The sequence below is a fragment of the Neopelma chrysocephalum genome, unplaced genomic scaffold (assembly GCF_003984885.1).
Source record: "Neopelma chrysocephalum unplaced genomic scaffold, ASM398488v2 Primary Assembly neopelma1_71, whole genome shotgun sequence".
NCBI lineage: Eukaryota > Metazoa > Chordata > Aves > Passeriformes > Pipridae > Neopelma > Neopelma chrysocephalum.
This window is the reverse complement of record NW_020897731.1, coordinates 14,809,668-14,830,509: the sequence shown is the minus strand read 5'-3', so window position 1 is coordinate 14,830,509 and position 20,842 is coordinate 14,809,668. Positions and strand designations below refer to the sequence as shown.

At 37.0% G+C, this 20,842-nt stretch overlaps 1 protein-coding gene and 1 long non-coding RNA gene across 3 annotated transcripts in view; both read right to left on the bottom strand.

Annotated features, from left to right (window-relative positions):
* Positions 1 to 20,842, bottom strand: part of UBE2K (ubiquitin conjugating enzyme E2 K) — a 46,645-nt gene that overhangs the window by 16,306 nt on the left and 9,497 nt on the right. The window contains exons 2-4 of one of the 2 annotated variants that reach the window (XM_027686462.1): positions 11,849 to 11,942; positions 6,606 to 6,664; positions 4,051 to 4,133 (exon numbers count right to left, since the gene is read on the bottom strand). In XM_027686462.1, the coding sequence (XP_027542263.1) occupies positions 4,051 to 4,133; positions 6,606 to 6,664; positions 11,849 to 11,942 (236 nt within the window). The remainder of the gene's footprint in view (positions 1 to 4,050; positions 4,134 to 6,605; positions 6,665 to 11,848; positions 11,943 to 20,842) is intronic. The other variant, XM_027686463.1, reaches the window with a different exon arrangement.
* On the bottom strand, positions 8,750 to 11,536 carry LOC113969157. Its single transcript, XR_003534774.1, has 2 exons — positions 10,454 to 11,536; positions 8,750 to 10,343 (listed from the first exon to the last, which is right to left on the bottom strand). It is a non-coding gene; the product is annotated as an uncharacterized LOC113969157 (long non-coding RNA).

Sequence of the window (20,842 nt, the reverse complement as noted above, 5' to 3'; positions counted from 1 at the left end):
ATGCAGAAAATTTAAATATGGTGATGTGTTCGTGCATCCCCCCCCCACCACCCTCCTTGGGCCAACTATGGTCTCAGGAACACTACTAGGCCGCAGCCTGGATTAATGGCACCTGGGCAGTTAGCTCCCTGTGAGCGTATCATAAACGCTGTCTGCTCCCAGAACGTCTGTTGTCTAACAAGCTCCAGTTTTCTAACAAATAGCCTTGAGACTTTCTTTTTCTGTCTGAACAAGTCACCAAGTGGAATAACATTTTTGTTATTGGACTCTTCGAGGAATATTCCGGTAACTACCAACTCGTATTGTGGCCAAGGATGGAAATTTACTGATGACTTCAGTCAATCATCTTATGCCCCTGTCTATAAACAGTGATACTGAGACCTTTGGAGCTCTCCTGGACTGCAGTGGGCTGTAACCAGCATCTCCCTCGGAGTGGGATGATTGTCAGAGCCAGCGAACTCTCAAGTTTGCGAGACTCTGAGGATTGCCAAGGAAAGCTGACAAACCTGGGCTACTACCCCCACCGCTCCTCAAGACTTAATCCTTTGCCCACTGACAGGAGGCAAACGCATCTGATGCGAGTATTTCACTGAACTAGAGGGGAATTTTTCTTAAGTATACCTTTGTACATACTTTATGTCTGTGTGCATGCATATCATGAATGTTGCCACTTTACATTTAAAATTAAGTTAAACTTAACGGTTAAGTTAGATTTATGGTTAAGTTACTGTCGCACTTAGAGAAAACATTAATGAAGCATTTTGCAATTGTTAAATTAATCAACTGGTTAATTACAACTACTCTTGTGTTGATTAGGCACTGTTATTATTAAGTGTTTTTAAATTGTTTTTACCTAAACCAATTATCCAGTCTGAGGCTAAGTTTGGCAAGGTGGCCCACTCTGATCCTTGTGACTCAATGGGACAGGCCCCATTATCTTTTTGCATCCCTTACTCTTTTCCGTCCTGCCCTTTTGTGTCCCTGGTCTCCACACAGAATCACTGTAGAACGCTTTTAATATCATTTTTCTTTATGTGCTTCATATAGTAAGTAATAGAGTGAATAGAGTTGCCATCAAACTTTGTTGCACTTTTGCAAACATATATTAAACCTGCTTTTGCTGATACCTTGCCAGCAATACTTCAAGTGACCTAAAAGATTCATTCACGGCATCCTTGTCTCTAAACCAAAGAGATGGATTTGATGGGTGGACCACTCGGTGGACAAGGAATTGGCTGGATGGTTGCACTCAACAGGCTGCAGTCAACAGTTCAATGTCCAACTAGAGACCAGTGACGAGTGGTGTTCCTCAGGGGCCAGTATTGGGACCAGCATTGTTCAACATCTTCATTGGTGACACAGACAGGGAGTGTCCCCTCAGCAAGTTCACTGACGACACCAAGCAGTGAGGTGCAGTTGACAGGCCAGAGAGAAGGGATGCCATCCAGAGGGACCTTGATTGGCTTGAGAGGTGGGCCTGTACAAACAGGCCAAGTGCAAGGTCCTGCATCTGGGACAGGATAATCCCAAGGACAAATACACGCTGGGTGGAGAATCGACTGACGACAGTTCTGGGGAGAAGGACTTGGGGGTGCTGGCGGACGAAAAGCTGGACATGTCTCAGCAATGTGCACTTGCAGCCCTGAAAACCAACCATGTCTTGAGGAGGTGATTCTCCCCCACTAAACCACTCTCATGAGATCCCAACTGGAATACTGCATCCAGTTCTGGGGCCCCCAACACAAGAAAGACATGGACCTATTGGAACGAGTCCAGGAGGGCATAAAGACAATCAGAGGGATGGAGAACCTCTCCTGTAAAGACAGGCTAAGAGAGCTGAGGCCTGGAGAAGGCTCCAAGCCTGGAGAAGGCTCCAAGGAGAGACCTTATAGAACCTTTCGGTACTCAAAGGGGCCCACGAGAAGGTTGGAGAGGGACTTTTTACAGGGGTGTGTAGTAACAGAGCAAGGGGAGAATGGCTTCAAACCAAAGGACGATAGGCTTAGATTAGATATTAGGAAGAAATTCTTTACTGTGAGAGTGGTGAGGCACTGGAACAGGTTGCCTAGAGAAGTTGTGGATGTCTCATCCCTGGAAACATTCAAGGCCAGGCTTATTTAAAGAGTATTAACCATTCATATGGCTTAGAAAGTTTTAGGAAGCTATTCAGGAAAAAAGTCTTATCTATCACAACACTGAATTGCTCCAAACAATAAGAGAGGCCACCACAAGTTTGTTTTATCGAAGGATCAGAGGCTTTGACCAGCACTTCAACAATGCTCAATTGATTTCCATTTATCATTCTACTATTTGAAAAGAAACAAAACTTACAAATAGCACCACTAGAAAATGAAGGAACCACTACATTAAGAATAATATTAAAAGAATCATTTGAATATAGTACATAGAAAGCCTCACCCCATCACCACCAAGTTCTATGAAGTTTTTTCTTTAGTGCTTCCAAATGAAGATAGCGTTTTAAAGGAAGTGTTTAAAAGTATATAACTGGCATAATATTGGTGCTCCTCGTGCCAGCTGATTTAAATACACAGAAGGCAAGTTCTTGTTCCAACACTCTTATTTTGTATACATCTTGGTGAGGGAAGATATTAATGGTTTTTTTCATCAGGCAGAAAGAAAACACAGATTAAGTTATCTGTGTGGACAAAACTTTCAAAGATTACAAGAACAAGGGTCAAATTGCCTCTCCTGTTCTTCCTTTTCAAATCTCAATGGTTTTGATTAAAAAACCAAAAGCACATAAAACTGTACTTGCACAGTTAAAGAGTCATTAATCTCCAGTAAAATTGTAGGATGCTAAGAATAATTAAATGCAGGTACAAAAATGCACTGGCTTTACTGATAAGAAAAATTATACCATGTACCATGGTATGTATGTTGAAAGATTCTACGGCTGAAAGAACATCAAGTGCTCCAAGACTGTAAAAAAAAAAAAAAAGCCGTTCTACAAATGAGAAAGATAACAGATTATGATTATTATGATTTCATTTCAGCAGTTGACACTATCCTGTGCCAGATGATTTGTACATTGGATGCACCACCTGCAAGACCTCAACTCACGTGTTCTGCTCTAAAGTTTCTGTTTCAAGTCCAAACGTTGCTTAGCCAACAGAAGTCTTGACAAAGTTATGGACTTAACAAGCATTTCAAGTTTGTATGGACTAGTTACTGATATGATCTGCTGGGAAATTACAGTCCTATTCTTCTGAGGCAGACATGGAGGAAAATACCTAACACAAATAAAATTATCTTGGTTATCATGTCTATCATATAACTGGTGCATATGATCTTCAAACCATAGGAAATGTATTACTTTGAAAAACAAATGAACGAGTGCAGCTGTTAGTTTGGACACTTAAAAGTCTATTCCACAGATTCTGGCTATTAAAACTTTTTCAGTAACATTAAGTGATCAGAAGTCAGCAACTGATCAGAAACTAAATGGCAAATGGTTTACAGAAGTGCAAATCTGTTATATTATTGGTGATAACTGAGAGAGAATCAGCACAGTCAGCCTCTTCTACCTTTCCTATTGTTGACCTGCTACCTTTTGTAATCCCAGACTCACTTCATACCTTATTTTAACTCTATCAGAATTTATTTGGAAACAGAAGTCAAGAATTAGAACGAGGATAAGCACATGGTGTTTTTCTGCCTACACCTCAAAAGGCTGAAAGGACAAAATTCAGGAGGCAATACATAGCATCTGTTAACAGAAAAGAATTAACTAAATAAAAAAATTAACTCCTACAAAAAACACCCAAAATGTCAAAAATGAAACATTCATCCTAGTGCAAAAATGTTTGGAAGAACTCTCTGTGTATATAGTATCTACTTAGTGCTTTCTAAAATCATCACATAATCATTTCATTTGCATATTTGCACCTTAGAATTCTATACTGAAATACTTTATGCTTTAAGGACATCTCAAATTATAAATACAAAGTGAAAAGCAGCATGAACTGTTGCCTCCTAACCAGGACACCGGTATACATGATTTTGCACATTTAAATCCATACGGACTCTTACCATTGATCTTTCAGGATATCCAAACAAATGGCCCCAGTGACTGAGCTAATATTAGGATGCCATATTTTGGTGATAAACCGCACCTAAAAACCAAGACAATTTAAAAAAGAAAAAAAAAGTTAATTAACTGCAGTATACTAAGGAAGCATTTTAAATCCACCATTTAAAATATATTATTAAAAAAATACTAATTTAGAAAATGCAAAGATAAAAACCCAAAAACCAAAGACATAACACTGCCTACTTCATGAGGCTTCAAGTTTGTAAAGCTGTTTCTTAGAGCTTTGCTTTACTCAAAACAGACTACTGCCCATTACAGCACACCAAACTCATCCCTAACTGCTTTCCCACACACTCTGATGTGTGCACACCCCTGCATCACACAAAGTCATTACAAATATCCTCTAGCAGTACCAGTGTTTTGACATAAGCAGATGGTCAAATATGGACTTAAAACTTCCAACTATTATAAGTGGATTTTCTAGATTTCAGAAAGTGAAATGTCCCTGGACTCTTAACATAGGAATTGGATCTCACTGTTCAGCTAAATTGTCGGTAGCTACAGAGGTATTACAAGAATTTTCTTGGTGGACGCTACTACTTCTACAGCCATCCAGTCTCATTACCCATATGCGGAAAACTTGACTAGATTACATATTTTTCTTTCCTGTTGAAGGGATCTAGTCTCAGCATTCATTCATTGATCATGTCCATATTTTTACACTAATGCGTATTCATGTTCACAAAGCATGAATAAAATCCAGGTTTTGGTTGGTTGGTTGGTTTTTTAAGACACTGAGAAAGGTAAAAACAGCATTTACTCTTAAAGGTCTTGGAACCCAAAGGTGTTCTCTGAAAGGATATACATGCCTTTGGAAATTCCTCCCTTCACATTCTTCAAACCCCTGATTTCAGGTTGCACTTTAACTGCCTTCTAGTGACTTTGACCTGTCCCTGTTTCTCATCTCTGCCTCCTCACCCCAAACTCCTGACAAACACTTTATGTATATAGCACAAATCTTTCAACTTTTGCCCCTGACCTGCAAGCAAATCAGTGAAAAGAACATGTTATCTGTCAGGCACTACAGCAGAAGACTGAACATACAGGGCTATATAAAATAAGTGCAACCCTGGTGTATAAATAGGCAAGACCATAACAGTTCTGCTTTCCAGGACAGAAATAAGCAATCATGTCAGCTGAGCCACTTATTAACTACCTCAACTCTCTAAATCACTTGCAAAATGTAAAAGCAATGTAAATACTGGGTAATTTCTCACAGTGAATGACAGCTAACAATGGCTGTCAAAGCATATACTGAACAAGCTAAAGAAATCTTTCAGATGAAAGGCAGGGCAAAAATGCCTCCAATTCAAGATTACAGACTCCAGAATAAGCAGTACTATGGTACAGGGCACAGAATTTCTAACAGCTGCCTATGAACTCCGGAAATGGAGACCACTAAGCCCTAAAGCAGCAATTAAATCATGGTCCATAGACTCATCTTTCAGTGTCTGCGACCCGTTTTAGCTCTCCTTATTTTATATTCACACCAGAACACATGCAGACGAAAGAGCTGAGACCTACAGACATTTCATTAAGACTTTTTGCGTCTTTCACTCCAGCCTCAAGGAAGTAATTCAAAGGACCTATGAGCTACCGGCACCTCTCTTCCTCCTCTTCCCCAGCTCCTTCCCAGTACTACATATCAGGATGAAAATAATCAGGATCTAGGACATGTTCTTAGTTCAAAGACATCTTTCAGACAAACAGAAAACCTATCAAAAGGTTGAGTCAGACAACTTAGGAAACTACTGATTAATAAGAAGCCACTGAAGAGAGGACTAAATCAGGGCACAGGAATGTACAGTTGCAGCTGCATATGGCTGGGGAGAACACTATTCAGGGTAGAATCATACATTTGAAGTTCTAAAAAGATACAGTAAAGTTAAAAGACCAATAACTTGTGAAAAATGTACGAGTGACTTTACCACAGCCATTTCTTGTCTCATCAATGTGCACAGATTATCCAGTCCTTTGACAGAGTTGCAGTAAGACCCATTACATTTCTCTGCTGGTTCTTCAAGACACTCAACTGTACACCTCTCTATTTCATTATTACTAGAAACTTGGTAGGTTACATTCAAGACTCTTAAGTCTAACTTACGAAGTCCAAGAAATTAAAAGAATCAATTTCTTCAACAATGCTTAAGGGGATGGAAGACTGCTGTACTCTCTACATCATGTAAACTATCTGAAAACTGTATTTATCTTGCCAAAAAGATACTACATTAGAATAAATAATAAGACACAAGCTTCTCCCTAGAATTTTGCCAGTTTGAACTGCAAATCAGAATAATCAGAGTGTACTTCTGATTGGATACAGTTATGCCTTTTGCATTAGTTCCACCTAAAGACAACAGTTACAATGCCTGTGTAGAGGAAAATAAAAAAAAAAAAGGAAGAGACTCCACATGCAACCAAGTAAATAAGGACACTCAAACTTGCTAGCCAAATTGTATTATCCAAAAACGTGTCTGTGTATCCAAAAACGTACCTTAGGGGGATTAAACGGATATGTTTCTGGAATTTTTATTTCTAGCTGATACCTTCCACCTGCAAAAGACAGGAACAAGTTAGAAATTAAACCACAAGAACATTACTGAAGCTTAGTCTTTCATGACAATAAAGCTTATACTTCTAAATGAACAGGTTATCAAGTAATTCCAATTTACCAGGAAGTGTTAGCTAGAAGATACATTTAAATTTTGTATCATTCATCCAGAAATACACATAAAATCAATCTAATAAAGCTGTAATTGCTTATGCAAATCAGAATCTATACTTCTTAGGTATATTTAATGTAATTTCCAATCCTGTAATTTCCATGCTTTATTTTAGTAGAATATACCAAAACATAAATCAAACATCCCCTAAACAAATAAAACAATAGGGCACAGGAACATTTAAGCTGAACATGGGATATTACATTATTTTGACTCTGTTCTGATACCCCATGTCAATAAATTTTCTTCAGATTACACAACTGAAATTAACTATGTCATTTTAAATGTTCTGGAACTCAAATACATTCAAATAAAGTATTTAAGAAAAGCTCTCACCCTTTGTGGAAAAAAAAAAAAGTAAAGGAGGCACCAATGTAACTTTCATTATGTTCTACATTACTGCTTGAAGTAGTTACTTCTATTCCAATTCTGCAAACACTTTGACACAGCAGTACTTAGAATATACTTTGCAGGACTACAGCATGCAATAAATAAGCTTGGCAGACAGAACCCCCTCCTACTGCCCAGTTTTAAACATTTCTATTTTTCTGTCCCTGTTACGTCTGTCTATTTCAATTATAGTTCTGTTGACATTCAAGCTCACTATCAATCCTTATGTCTTCTGGAGCAATCTCAAACTATCTCTGTCTGCCCAGTGAAGGCCATTCGCCAGGCAGCAGTTCAATGACAAAAAGAACAGGGTATAACAAAACATACACACTAATCTGAACATTTAGCTTTTATAAAAACTGAAAGCATTTCTCCTCATTTGCAATTTTTTCCTCATCCCGTTGTTGCTCTTTCTGAAAGAAACCTTTTCCCTCCTTCAGTATACTTTGTTACAATTTATAAACTTCCTTGAATTAAAGCTGAAGTATCTGCAACCTATTTGAGATTTCAAGAGTGATTTACTCTGCAAATCACTCTATACCAAACCAGCTCTGAAGTAGTCACAATACAGGCAGCAAGATACACATACAGGGAAAAAACCCTCAAAGCAATACTCTCAACAGTTATAGTCTATGGCATTTTTTTATCTGTGCCAAAATGCACATTAGTAGCTACTAACACCTCTCACTTTCAAAATGTATTTCAGTCTAATACACTCCTCCTGAAACTGGTTAATATCAGTTTGATATTTTACACTACCGTCTACAGCTGTTTATTCTCACTTCATACAATAACTTGAGAAGTTTTAACAGAAAATACAATAGAAGAAAGGCCAATAATTCCAAAATTATAATAGCCAATGTCTAAGTTGATAGCTAGTCTACTTATAGGACAGCACAAGCAAAATAGTTTTGGAGACACATACATCAACAATAAACCTTAAGTAAGTTTGTTTTTCCTTTTCTCTGAATTGAAGCATAATTCAGTAACAATTTTTTTCTAAGAAGCAAAACAATTATACTGTGCCTCGATTACAAAAATTCATCAATCCCTCTCTGATTTTATTGCCACACCATTTTGTGAGGTAACACTAAATCTGTCCTTAGGTATTACCATTTCTCCTGCTTACCACAGGGTATTACAGTCTAACAGGCTATTCAGCTACCAATACTTTTCACCTGGAATGTACAAGTCCGAAAGATTTTAAAACTGCTGGACTAATGAGCTGGTGGTATTATTTACACAGTATTGTGCAATGAAGTTTGCAGTTTAAAATATAGGCTTGAAGACTTAAAGTGAACAAATCTGGATTTAATTTCCTTAATACTACATTTAAAATGCAAGTGAATAACTTCTGCATGCCAATATTTTTGCAACTTTTTTTTAAAGGAGTATGCATTTGTAAGGCTTTTCTGCAGCTATTTAATGCCTGCAATTGAATTAAACAGTAATGGCAAAATATTCCTTCTGTAGTCCTACTGGAGCAGGTCTCACAATACAGTTGGAGCAATGTTTAGCTATTTTTCTTGAAGAAATACCCTATTATAAATTTTGCAGTTACTCTGGCTCACATGCAAGCTTGGCTTGAAATTCATACCATTGTTACAAAGGCTTTAAAAAAAAACAAACAAAAAACCCCCACCAAAACCCCAACCTATCGTTTGAAAAGCTCTTGAATCAAGTAAAATCCAGCAGCCATTAATCTACGCTTAGTCTTTCAAAGGTCCTCTCTCCAAAGACATATGTTTTAATGTGGGAGGTAAACACGTTTCAATGAAAATTATGTCTTGCAGTATTCTCATGATTATCAATATGAGTTGACACTATTACCAGGAAAATAAAAGCTGTCAATTTTGCCAACAATAGATGGAATTCTTCCTCTCAGTCATTCTTAACTAATGTCCCAACATCACCGATAACAGAATTTTGCAGCAGCAGTTTGTTTTCAGATACCTCACCAATTATGGTCAACAACAAGCACTACTATTCTCTCACTTTACAATGGTTCTAGAAATCCCTCCTGTATCGCAGAACTGTCTGACCTGAACCACTGCATTAATTAGTTCTTCTTCATAAAGCACTTCTTGCTGTGTCACTGTTCAGACTACAGATGACAAGAGATCAGCCTGTAATTATGCAGCATGCATTACTGCATTAGTCATAAAATGTAGACTACACACACTGGTATGCCCTTCATAATTACATAAGGGAATAAATGCATATAACTATATTACAGAAATATTAACATTCCAAAGTAAATTACTCAAGTGTCAGGAAACACCAGAAACTGGGCTGGTGGTAACCTTCATTTTGCTCCTTGATATGCCCTCTAGATTAAAGTAAGTATACAATCACATTATGTTTCCATGAGATCCCTGCCATAATCAGAATACAAAATAAGTTTAGCCCCCCAAAAGGGACATTTACTATATCCCCAAATGAAATGTACTCAAAGGTATGTATGCATACATCAACAAACTCTGCGCTAAACAGAGTTTCATTAGCAGGATATGCTGAATACGTGAATACACAGCCATCAGCTTTTGAAATTCTAGTCTACCTGAATCATTCAGCATCACACAGAACTCAGTTCTGCTAATAGGCATTTAAATCTTTTTTTACCCTCTTCATGAACTGCTATATCATTTTGCACCTCAGTGACACATGAATACATCTTTCCTTTCAAATAACTCTCAATATAATCTCCAGAAAAGGCCCATTTTATAAGCCAAGGTAATACTAACTTAGAAGGGGAAAAAAAATAACAAACCAGCTCACTTGAGAAGGATTAATTCTGTCTGAATGGAAAACAAACACTCAAACGCCCCAAAACAACACCCTTCTACCACCATTCAGATGTTTCCTAGTATCCAATTATTTAATTTTGCAATAACTTAACATCTGTATATAAGACTTGGTTTTACAAGACAAACCATATTGTTGCAAAACAGTAATTATTCTAAATCCTAAAGAATTATTCACTTCCAAATAGGTCACCAGCACTACTCTGTATTTCAGGTGAACAGCATGGTTCTCATTTTAAATTGAAGATCCATGTTATAAACAGAAGAAAATATCTTCTTTCCAGACATTATCTTCTGTCAACTATAGATCAGCAGCTGATGAGATGAAGACACATGGGGAAAAGGAGGGAGAGGGGAAAACCACCATTAGTTGCTAAACTGCTGGGGAACTCTGGGAATCAATTTCTGCAGGGCAGCACCCCTACCATTACAGATGCTTCTACTTTGCTACTCTTTTCCAGGCTCATTTCCCTTTTCCTCATCTTCTGACACCTTCTACCCCTGCCCAATATTCTTCCATGGCAACTTCTGTTAGGCTGTTTCCTCATTCTTTATCTGTCCTGGGCCTCAAAGGTAGAGGAGGGGTGGGTGGCACTGGGGAGACGCTCCCTGTGCTCAAGCCCAATGCTACTGCACCAGCTCCCAGCCCAGAGAAACAATCACAAAGGATGTTCTCCTTAGGGAAGACATAACAACTAGATTTTCATCAATAGTCACTCATGCTTTCGAGTGCATATACATCAACACCTAGAAAAAAATTTCAGGTATTTTCACCACTTGATGAGAATTTATCTGTCAAAATAATGACAAACAGCACATTTCTGGTCTCAGGAGAATACTAAAGTCCCACTCTTAACTCAAAGGCATGGAGGAACTAGAGTAACTGAAAAACTTGGAAAATTGTTTTAAATTCCAGCAAAATAATGTATTTGCCTGTAACATTCCTTTCAACTTTTTTTGTTGAAAGTTCAAATTCAAATCAAAGTAGATACCTGGCATGGTCTATCTGAGTAAAACAAGATTTTAAAGCTACCCAAAAGTGTAAGGATTTTTACTTTATTTTTTAGTTATCATCAAGGAACTTTAAATAGAAGGTGTGTCTGCCAGCTCCATATATATTACACAAAGTTTACAAGTACCAGCATCATTGAGTCATTTTGTATCCCTGACGAAGCTACATAAGCTCCTTTTAAAGCTTCTTTATGGAAGTTACTTTGCTTTTCGCAGACTGGAAGAGGTGCACAATTACTGATACCAGCTTTAATAAACAAGAAAGTCAATAAGGTAATTTTTGAAGACAGCTAAAGAGATGAAGTCCTACTATAGAGTCCTTGACTTCAGTATAAATTAAGTATTGGGACCCATGGATGCCCAAGATTAATCCCAAATTTAACTTGCAATGGCATCTCTGCTTGAGATAGGCAAATGCAACATTTATGAATGATCACCACATCACAGAAATACATGTACAGTCTGAAGCTCAGTTTCTGGATGCTTGATGGTTAAGAAGCTTAAACTGTCGAGACAGTAAACAAACAACTAAAAGGCAGAATTATACCAATTATACTGCACAGCTTATACCTGTAAATTAATCTTTGATATGGAATAGCCTATCCTACACTGTTGAACAGATCTCTCTTCAGGCAACACAGAAGCTGAACTGAAATACTTTTAAAGCTTAAAATCTGTTTAAAAAAAATCAGACTATTTTAAAACATGTATCTCTATATTTTATGCTGTAAATTAATTTTACAAACAAAGTATCTCAAGACACATGATTTGAAGTGTACAATAATTGCATACACAAAAGCATTACTTGCCTTCATATGGTGTATCCGGAGGTCCTGCTATTTCTCCTCTTAATTCTGTAAAATTTTCATCTACAAGATCTACTTTAATTTGATTTTTGCTGGTCTTAAAAATAAACAGAGAAACAAAGAATCATAAGTAAGCATTTGACATACAGATTTCCCCCAAAATATGGTATTAAAAATTTTCAGTAGTTTAAATAAGTAAGCATTAAAAAATATAGTAACCTAAAGTTAATAGCTATCTTCCAGCTAAAATTTTACTTCATTAAAAACAGACTACTTGTGAAGCATTACCATAATATTATTTATACTATCACTAGAATATGCAAAGCAATCCAGCAATATAATATCTCAAATTATATTTTTAATTTGACTACATTTTAAAAAGACCATGATCTTTCAAATCAGCTATTAATTCTACATATCTTAAACTATAAATTTAAATTGACCAAATTACATATTAGGTTTTTTTCTTGTTTAGACCAATTTAATTAGTAAGAGACGTGTTTGTCACTTTCAGTGGAATACGGAAAGACTTCCCCAAATGGAGTGGTATTTTTAACAATACAATGATCTAAACAAAATAGTGGTCTTGCTTAAGATCATGTTTATCTTTAATATTTAGGCGTAAGATATAATGTATTTATACACTTGAATTTCATTGTCACCTCCTCAACATTTTCACACCCCATATCAACTTGCCTACAAAATAAAAACACTATACTTTGATATTGAAGAAAACATATGTTTTCCAGAAATGGATTCTCAGAAGTGTTCAGCCAGAGCTACTCATTTCACTGAATTTGCTTTCCAGGTCCAGAGAGCAGTGTTAGTGAAATTCATACAAATCTTCCAGTCAGTATGTTTTTTTGGGGGGTTGCAAAGCAAAATCTCCTTCTAGAAAGATGTACCATCAGTAATTACAGGTTTTTCCATTCTGCTACTTCTGCACACTGTGTTCACTGACTGCAATACAGATTACCTGAATCCTGTGTTATTTTTTTCAAGAACTCTTAGCATCTTCCCAGGTCTTTTAAAATTGTTCCAACTTTTTCTACACCAAAAAGCCCTGTGCAGCTGTGCCTCTCTTCGCCCTCAGAGTAAACCTGGTTGCTGACAGCTATAGAGAAGAGTTAAGTCAGAGAAAGCTGATGGCTACCATCAACTGATTCTTGGATCTATCACAGATGTGAACCATTAAGGACACAGAATTCACTGGACAACAGTTGGGAAATTACCTCTGTTTCCTTTCTTCAAGTGTGCTATAGATTCAGCTCCCCCCCAAACAGAGAGAGTGCTCTTCTGACCAGATATGCTCACAGATTTAACAAAAAATCAAAGATTAGGTAAAAATTTCACCATGTAAAAAATTCTAATTAAAGGTTTCACTAAATTAATCCAATGGTGAATTGGGAGCTTTTGACATCTGTAGTTACATACGTTTGTCTTTAGAACTTGGGTAAAACCCCTTCAACCCACACAAATGAGGCAGCACCTGCAGCCCTCTCCAACAGCCAGGAACTGTAACAAACCTACTCTCTGAATCCAAACTCACACGGCATATGCTTCTTGCAAGCTTTCCAACATCCCTTCTCATTTTTTGCTCTCACTATTCCAACTGGCAGCTCATTCCACCACCTCACAATTTTTGAAAACTTTCTATAGTACCATTAGGTAAAGTTACAATCTATTTACGCCCACTTGTAATAGCATTGTTTCCCAGCTCCAACAAGTTTCTTTGTATCACTACTATTTATTCCCCTTGCAAAATATGTTATTTATACTGATTTTTCAGCCTTAAGTTTGCCTCTAAACAAGCTGAAATTTTAATCTCAGGCTGCTTTTTTAAAAATTTCTCCACTCTATGTCCCATGATCACCGAACCAGCCCTCCACAAACTAACTGAAAAGAAGTCTCAGAATCTGTGCCACAAGCACTCTGTTGAACTCACTGAAAATACAACACAAGCAGCATAACCTAAGAAAGATCGAATCTGCCTTTTTATACGACACGAGGCTCAGATAAGTGACAAGAGTCCCAGCAAGGGCTGCTGCCTAAGTTTTTGTCCTCTCCAGTGGCCACACTGTGCTTTCACACAGGGACTGCCCCCGTGCATGACCTCTTCATTCACAAAGCAGCACATTGGTTTAAATAACCAATACAGTTAATAAGTCACCAAAACTATCTGCGTGGGTACTGCAGTCACTCTATCTCCAACAGAGGTTCTGCTGCTCCCCCTCTGCCAGCTAGTAAGCTGTCAACATCACCTGGCAAGCTCCACACTGACAGCAGGAGTTCTTGTTCTTTGCAAGTAACTTTCCATTTCTAGGACTGTAGCAATAGCAAATGGGATGAATTTCAATGATACAATCTATGGTTAATCCATGCTGCAGCTTGCTCCATTTTCTACAGTAATTCTGGTTTTCTTCAGTGCCCCCCTGCACGCTGTTGTAGTAGCCTAGATATTTGCCTTCATATTCAATTTCAATTAGTACCACACTAGCTGTTTTTCACAACAAATCATTCCCAACTCAATAAATTTGTTAAAAATCAACCAAACACACCCCCTGTTGCTAAGCTCAATTTCTTTCAAGAGTCAGTGATCCTGGTTCCTCCCTTTGAGATGACTGTTTTTATTACTACAGCTGTAGCTGTCTCCATACCTTTATTTCTTTTGCACAGAACCTTAAGGAAAAACAGCAGGCTATATTACACTGTTCCAGTGCAAGGATTAATTTAATTTTGCATTCATACTTAAATGCTACCATGTCCTCCATATAACACATTCATTTTTATTTACATAGCTGAAGATCCTTTTTTCATGCTATTCTGATACTTTTCAATGTCCAGCTCAGCTTGACCTTGACAATTACTGCTTTATCCTTCACCCCTGGAGAAAGAGCACCAAAGGGATCGTTAATCAAATTAAATCTGGAATGCTGTCCTATAATATTTCCCTTTAATGAGTATCATATAGAATAAAATTACTTAATTTAAGCAGTTCTAACAGAATAAATCCCTGGCCTCCACATCTACCAACAGCAGAGTTCTTCAGAAGTTCTCTGACACCAATCATCTTCTCAAAGAATTTATGAATCAACTTGTGATCTCACATCCCAAGTTGATTTTCCAGAAGCAGTTCTACAAAGACCTCATTATACTTTCATACCAAGTCTAAAACAGTATCACCTCCTGTTAATTCAGTAACAATTTAGTGACTAAATCACTGGGCTAGCAATTCCTGAAATATTAGCCATGCCATTACTAGTCGCATTTATTTCCATAATTTCAAAGTTAAATTCTGTAACAATACAACACCCAAACATCCATCAGCAAAATCCTTTTCTAGAAGTCTATAAGTCCAACACTATTAGAATTTCCCATCACCACACCTGAAAATTATTTTGATCAAGACTGACCAAAAGAAAAAAACAAACCAAAGCAACCCCAAACAAAACAAACAAAAAAACTCCAACACACAGAGAAAGGAGCATTGATGCAACATACTATATAATGCATGATGCCATTCCCTAATTTTTTTTCTTCATATTCTAGATGGATTATGCATAGCCTTTTTTTCTTTTTAAATGCATCCCCTACTTCACACTAAGGTTCTAGTCAAAAGATTTGTTGTCTTGTAGACCAACCCAACTGCTGAGATTCTTTCTGCACTGCTGTAGGTAGTCACGCTTAACCAATTTTATTCTGCCTTGTGGAAACTAAACCCAAGCACAGAGATTAAACTAAAAGCACGATGCAGACAACTCGAGGAAGATTCACATTATGAACTTTCATCCATTATAAAAGCCTTATCTCTAAAAAGAAACTCAGAGGAATCAATCCCTCATGAAGCATCATTCTGTGAGCAACTTCCAAAGTTTGGACACTCAATCACATTTACCACAGTAGCCACTGATCGATAATATCTTGACTTGTCTTCACCTGCCTCCTCTTAAAAGAAAAAATCCAGAATTACACTGTAGTTTTATATTTGAGTATCTTCCTAGTACAGAACACACAACCCACTCCAGCAGAAACTTTAAAGAGTAAGTTCTGCCACTGTGAAGACTTCATCACACACCTCTTCACTTCTACTAAAATCCTTTTAGGGAACAGCTCTGTACCCTACTCTCAGCAGACAACAGGCTCTTCTGTTCTCTTTTTTCACCATAGTCTACAAGCCTTAACAAGGAGCACCCCATTTGAGGGCCTGTCTTCTTTCTGCAGTTAATCCAACCTTTTTCCTGGGCCTTCCATACCATCTCTTTCTCTGTTCTCCAACCTGCCTTTAAAAAACTCTTTCACTGATACGTTATTCATGGCCTATTATCCTCTACTTGTCCAGTACCTCTACTCTTAAAAATCCAAAGGTTTCCTTCATATAAGATAAAAGACAAAACCATATCAATACCACAGAAGCACATTAAGACAAGATATTTAAAACTGCATTGTTCTAAATTTTTATTTCCCCACATGCAAAATACAATTCACTATATTTATTAAAAGTAAAAGAAAATTATATATTCAAAGTTTCATCTTGAGATAAGTCTAGTTCTTGAAGACTGAAGGTAGAGGAAATTACTTTTTTTAGAAGTAGGAATTACAAAAGCATCAGAATTCTTTATGCTTTCTAAGAAATACTCCAAATTCTTCAGTTATTTTGATAAAGAGACTACCAGAGTTAACCTCAAGTAACCAGCATAAAAATGCCTGTTATCAGTGCTGGCAATGTACAGATAGATATTGGTAGGTTGAACTAAAAATGCAGGAATAAGTAGTTTTTAATTAATTTTTTTTAATTACATGGCCAGCAGTTTTGACATCTATGTTGAACCCTCTTGACTGGAAAGAAAAAAAATCCAAACCCAAACCCCAAATAAATCCCTCACGTTTCCATGTCAGCCATGGCTACCAAACATTATAAACTTAATACTGGATGATGACAACATACAATATAGTTTTGACTGAGGTTGTTCTAGAACCAATTAGCTCTACTTGTTCCCCCCATGACAATACCTTAACATTAGACCTTTAACCCTTGTATAATAAAATTACTCTAAAGAAATGTAAATACATCCATTAGCAAACACACTATGTTTTCAACTGTTGGGGTCAGAACAAAAAAGGAAAAGAAACTATGTTTATTAGCAATATCAGTAACTTCAGTTCAGTACATTAGTTAAAAACAATAAACTAGTGTCAAACTGAATTATTATTTGCATGTTCTATCTATCTCACCTTACATATTGAGACACCATGTGTAAAATTCGTATCAAATGTCTTGGGTATAACGGCCAAGATGGCAAATAGGGATTTATAAAAACAAAAAACAACGCGCGCACACACACACACGCATGCACACAAAATCACCTTAAATAGAATTATATTTGGAATTTTAAACTCAGTGGTTACTTCTGAATTACTGTGTATAAAAGAAACCAAACACAAAAATCACAAAACCCCACTATTCCATACAGCAGTCTGTGACTTTACTGGTCCTATAACATGATTTTGCTCCATCTTAAGGGGAATATACTCTATACTGGATCAACTACTTCTATTTTCTCTTAATTTACTTTGTTTTTATAGAAAAGAACTCATGGAAAACTCTAGAAACATATGTATGTATGAATATATATGAATAAAACAAAACAAAACCAGACTAGAAAAAACCTAGCCTGAAAAGACACATATATAAGTGATAAATTATGTGTATAGATAAACAAGTCTAATTGCAATAAATGCAGCTAACTATTAAAACTCTCTAATCATTTAGGGTTTTAAAACCAGCAGCTTACACATTAATGAAGAGTTTTAAGAAAGTAACAAAAATGTTAAAGAATGCACATGCCAAAACTTCAGCAAGGATTAAGGAAAAATTTGAAAAATTTCTCTGGAATTTTCTCAACCAAGGACAAAGTCCACTCGCTAGTGAAGCAGATTGTGCATTTACAACAAAACATTTTCTATCACTGATTGTTTCCCTAATCACAGCAACAAAATAAAATAACTTCTTTATCTTTCAGGATAGGATTTTTAAATTATTGATTCTTCTACGAGGTAAATTGGCAATAACCACTTTTCAACCTACCTAAAATCTAGTAAAAATTTAGTTACTTCTTTAATACAGACACAACTTACAAAAGTGAAGTACTTTTGAACATCTAAACATTTTATACTGACATTATAAGGTTCAATATTTAACAGGACAATTTAAGTAAGAAATCCTTCACTCTAGGCTGAAGCCATGCTAGAAACATTAACTTATGGTAACTATATATACAGTAACTTCAAATTACTAGTGTCTTATAAAACTCTTCTTACCCTCCTCCCTATTTTATATTCTACCACAACAGTCTTACTCTGCACCAAAATCTGGCACGAACATATCTCAAGAGACTTACAGAAAAAGATCACCTGATTGACTATCACAATGAAATCCACAACACTATTCTAGCAAACAGCCGCAAGTACTCTGAGTCAATGTGTTGAGCAAAAGACTCCAATCCTTCAGTGTTCGTTCACTCCATTAAACAATTATTTAAATTAATAACTTAAAAAACAAAACCAAGTTAATTCTTAGCCTTTTTCCCAACGCCTTGCAAATGTGTGGATAATTCAGAGGAATTGTGGTTTGCAATAAATGCCCCATTATTTTCTTATGTTCTTTGGCTAAGGTTCCGTGACCTTTCTCAACTCAGTCCAAATGATTCGACTCTCCCCCCTTCACTGATACTGATACGCCAGACAGGAACATTCCTAACAAAAGCTCACCTCTTAAACTGCCCTCTAAGAAGTCAACTACCAGCCTCTCCTCTCACCTCCTCCGGCATCACTTCTTTTCAAACCAACAGTCTCCCTTTTTAATCCCTTTGCTACCGCAGAGTAGCTCAGAGTAGGTACATTGCATCCGCTTGTTCACTCTTATACATGAAATGGGAAAACAGCAAAAAGGCAGGACGTATCACTCAACTAGGAAGCAAAGTGCAGCACACTGTCCTGCAGCAGAACGGTAAATTCAACTTAAAAAAAAAAAAAGTTTTATATTCCTGCTGCTGCCCTCCTCAAAGAGCTATCAAAGTGAGAGGGAGTAGTTCAATACTACCGAAGTGTTCCTTCAGACTCACTCCAGCTTAAAAGCCAGAATAGAGTGCATCTCAGTGCATCTCCAGAGCCTGAGGTTGTTATTATTAAGACGAGAAGCAAAAATGTCACATAATTACCACAGAGCTAGGAAGTCTACGAGCTGCACTATCAGCTGAGATCAGCAGATCACATTTGCATTCTCAGAGAGAGCTCCTGCTGACCTTCAAAGCACAGAGCAATGCTATGGTGAAACAATCCAACGCTGGGGCAGGGTAAGGAGAAGAGAGGAAACGCTTCTGTCTAAAGCACATTGAAGAGAAGTCTTCCTAGATAAGAAAAGGTCAATACCAAGAAATACACTTTTATTAAAATGCTCCCATGTCCTTTGAACATACTAACAATTTCAGTCATGGAAGTTCTTCCTCATTTCACATTCTATTTCATCCCACTGTATCAAAATATATTTTCTAGAATTATGCCTGTTTCAGTAAAAGTGACATTATTTTTGTATATTATTTTTTTCATTTACTGATCAAAACACTGTTACTAATAAGTAACTTGTATTTTAATGTATCTAAGGAGCTACAAGGATGGATACTGTGTGAGTTCTGTATTACTGGAAATTAGACAGTCTAGAATTTTCATATTTATCACAATTTTACTTATTAAATCCATCTTGTTAAAACATTTTATTAAATGATCTTATCAAGAGATTAAATCTGTACCAAACTTTAAATTCTGTATTATTACATGTTTACATACAAGCACAATACTGAGGGATATTCTTTTCCTATCAGGAATACATCTCAAATATTCACCTTAAATATTAAAATCTCAAATATTAAAAACATCTTCATTTTGCTAGAGTTTGACCTGGAAAATCACCAAGTTCTAGTTAAACTTTTATTTTAGGTAGCTAAATATCTATTCTTGCTAATGTTCAGCTGCTAAAACATCACACTACCGAAAAAACTTAAGAGACTACTTCCACAGCACTAGTCTGACAGTGGCCAAGATCCTACTTTCCTTCTGGTCCTGGCAGAACTAATGTAAAGGAGGGGGTACGATTTTGTGTAAGCATTCATACACCTGCACAGCAAAAATGTGAAGTAAAACCATATCATCAAGGCAGTTCTTTCATTTTAAACCAAACCCTGATTTGATTCACCATGAACAACACAAGTAAGAGAAGGAGCACAAAAGCGGGAAAAGGAAATGAGGCTGCAAGAGGAATGTGACACTGCTTCTTGGCACTGCCTTAGAACAACTTAAAAGAATTTTGAAACTTCAGCTCTAGTGTCTGTCTAAACTATTTCTGACAAAATCACTGCGTCAGTCACGGACACACAGAGGTGTAAGCGACACAGCTCTCCTGGCATAAGCCCTAAGTGCAGTTACACAATCCCTGCTTGTCTCACTAAGGGATGGGGTGGTTAAACTAATAAGCTGGGCCATGATAGCCATGTACATATCTGCAGCCTTACACCAGCACAGAAGTGTAAGGGCTCCTGCACAGCACAGGCTTTGTCTGGCTATGTACGATATTTACAGCACCTCTGGAGCGCTAACCACGGGCAGGAGTTGTCCAAACCTGACCTGAGCGCCACTGAGATACTCGACATCAGAGCAGGCACAGTGCAAAGGACTCCTTCTGGGTAACCCCCTTCAGGAAAGTCTAAATGAATAAGCAAAATGGATTTTTCTTATCTTTTTATGCACAATTCTGTTTTTGGTGCAGAACAACTGAAAAACCCTGAAGATAAAGGTGTTTTAAGAATCATTTTGAGCCATACTTCAAATTAGTCATTTTATAAGCATACAAAGCCATTTGACGCAGACTCTGTAGTCAATTCTGTTTGTCTACCCTACTTAGGTTGTTAGCAATTCTACACATAAAGGAATGACAGGATTCAGCTC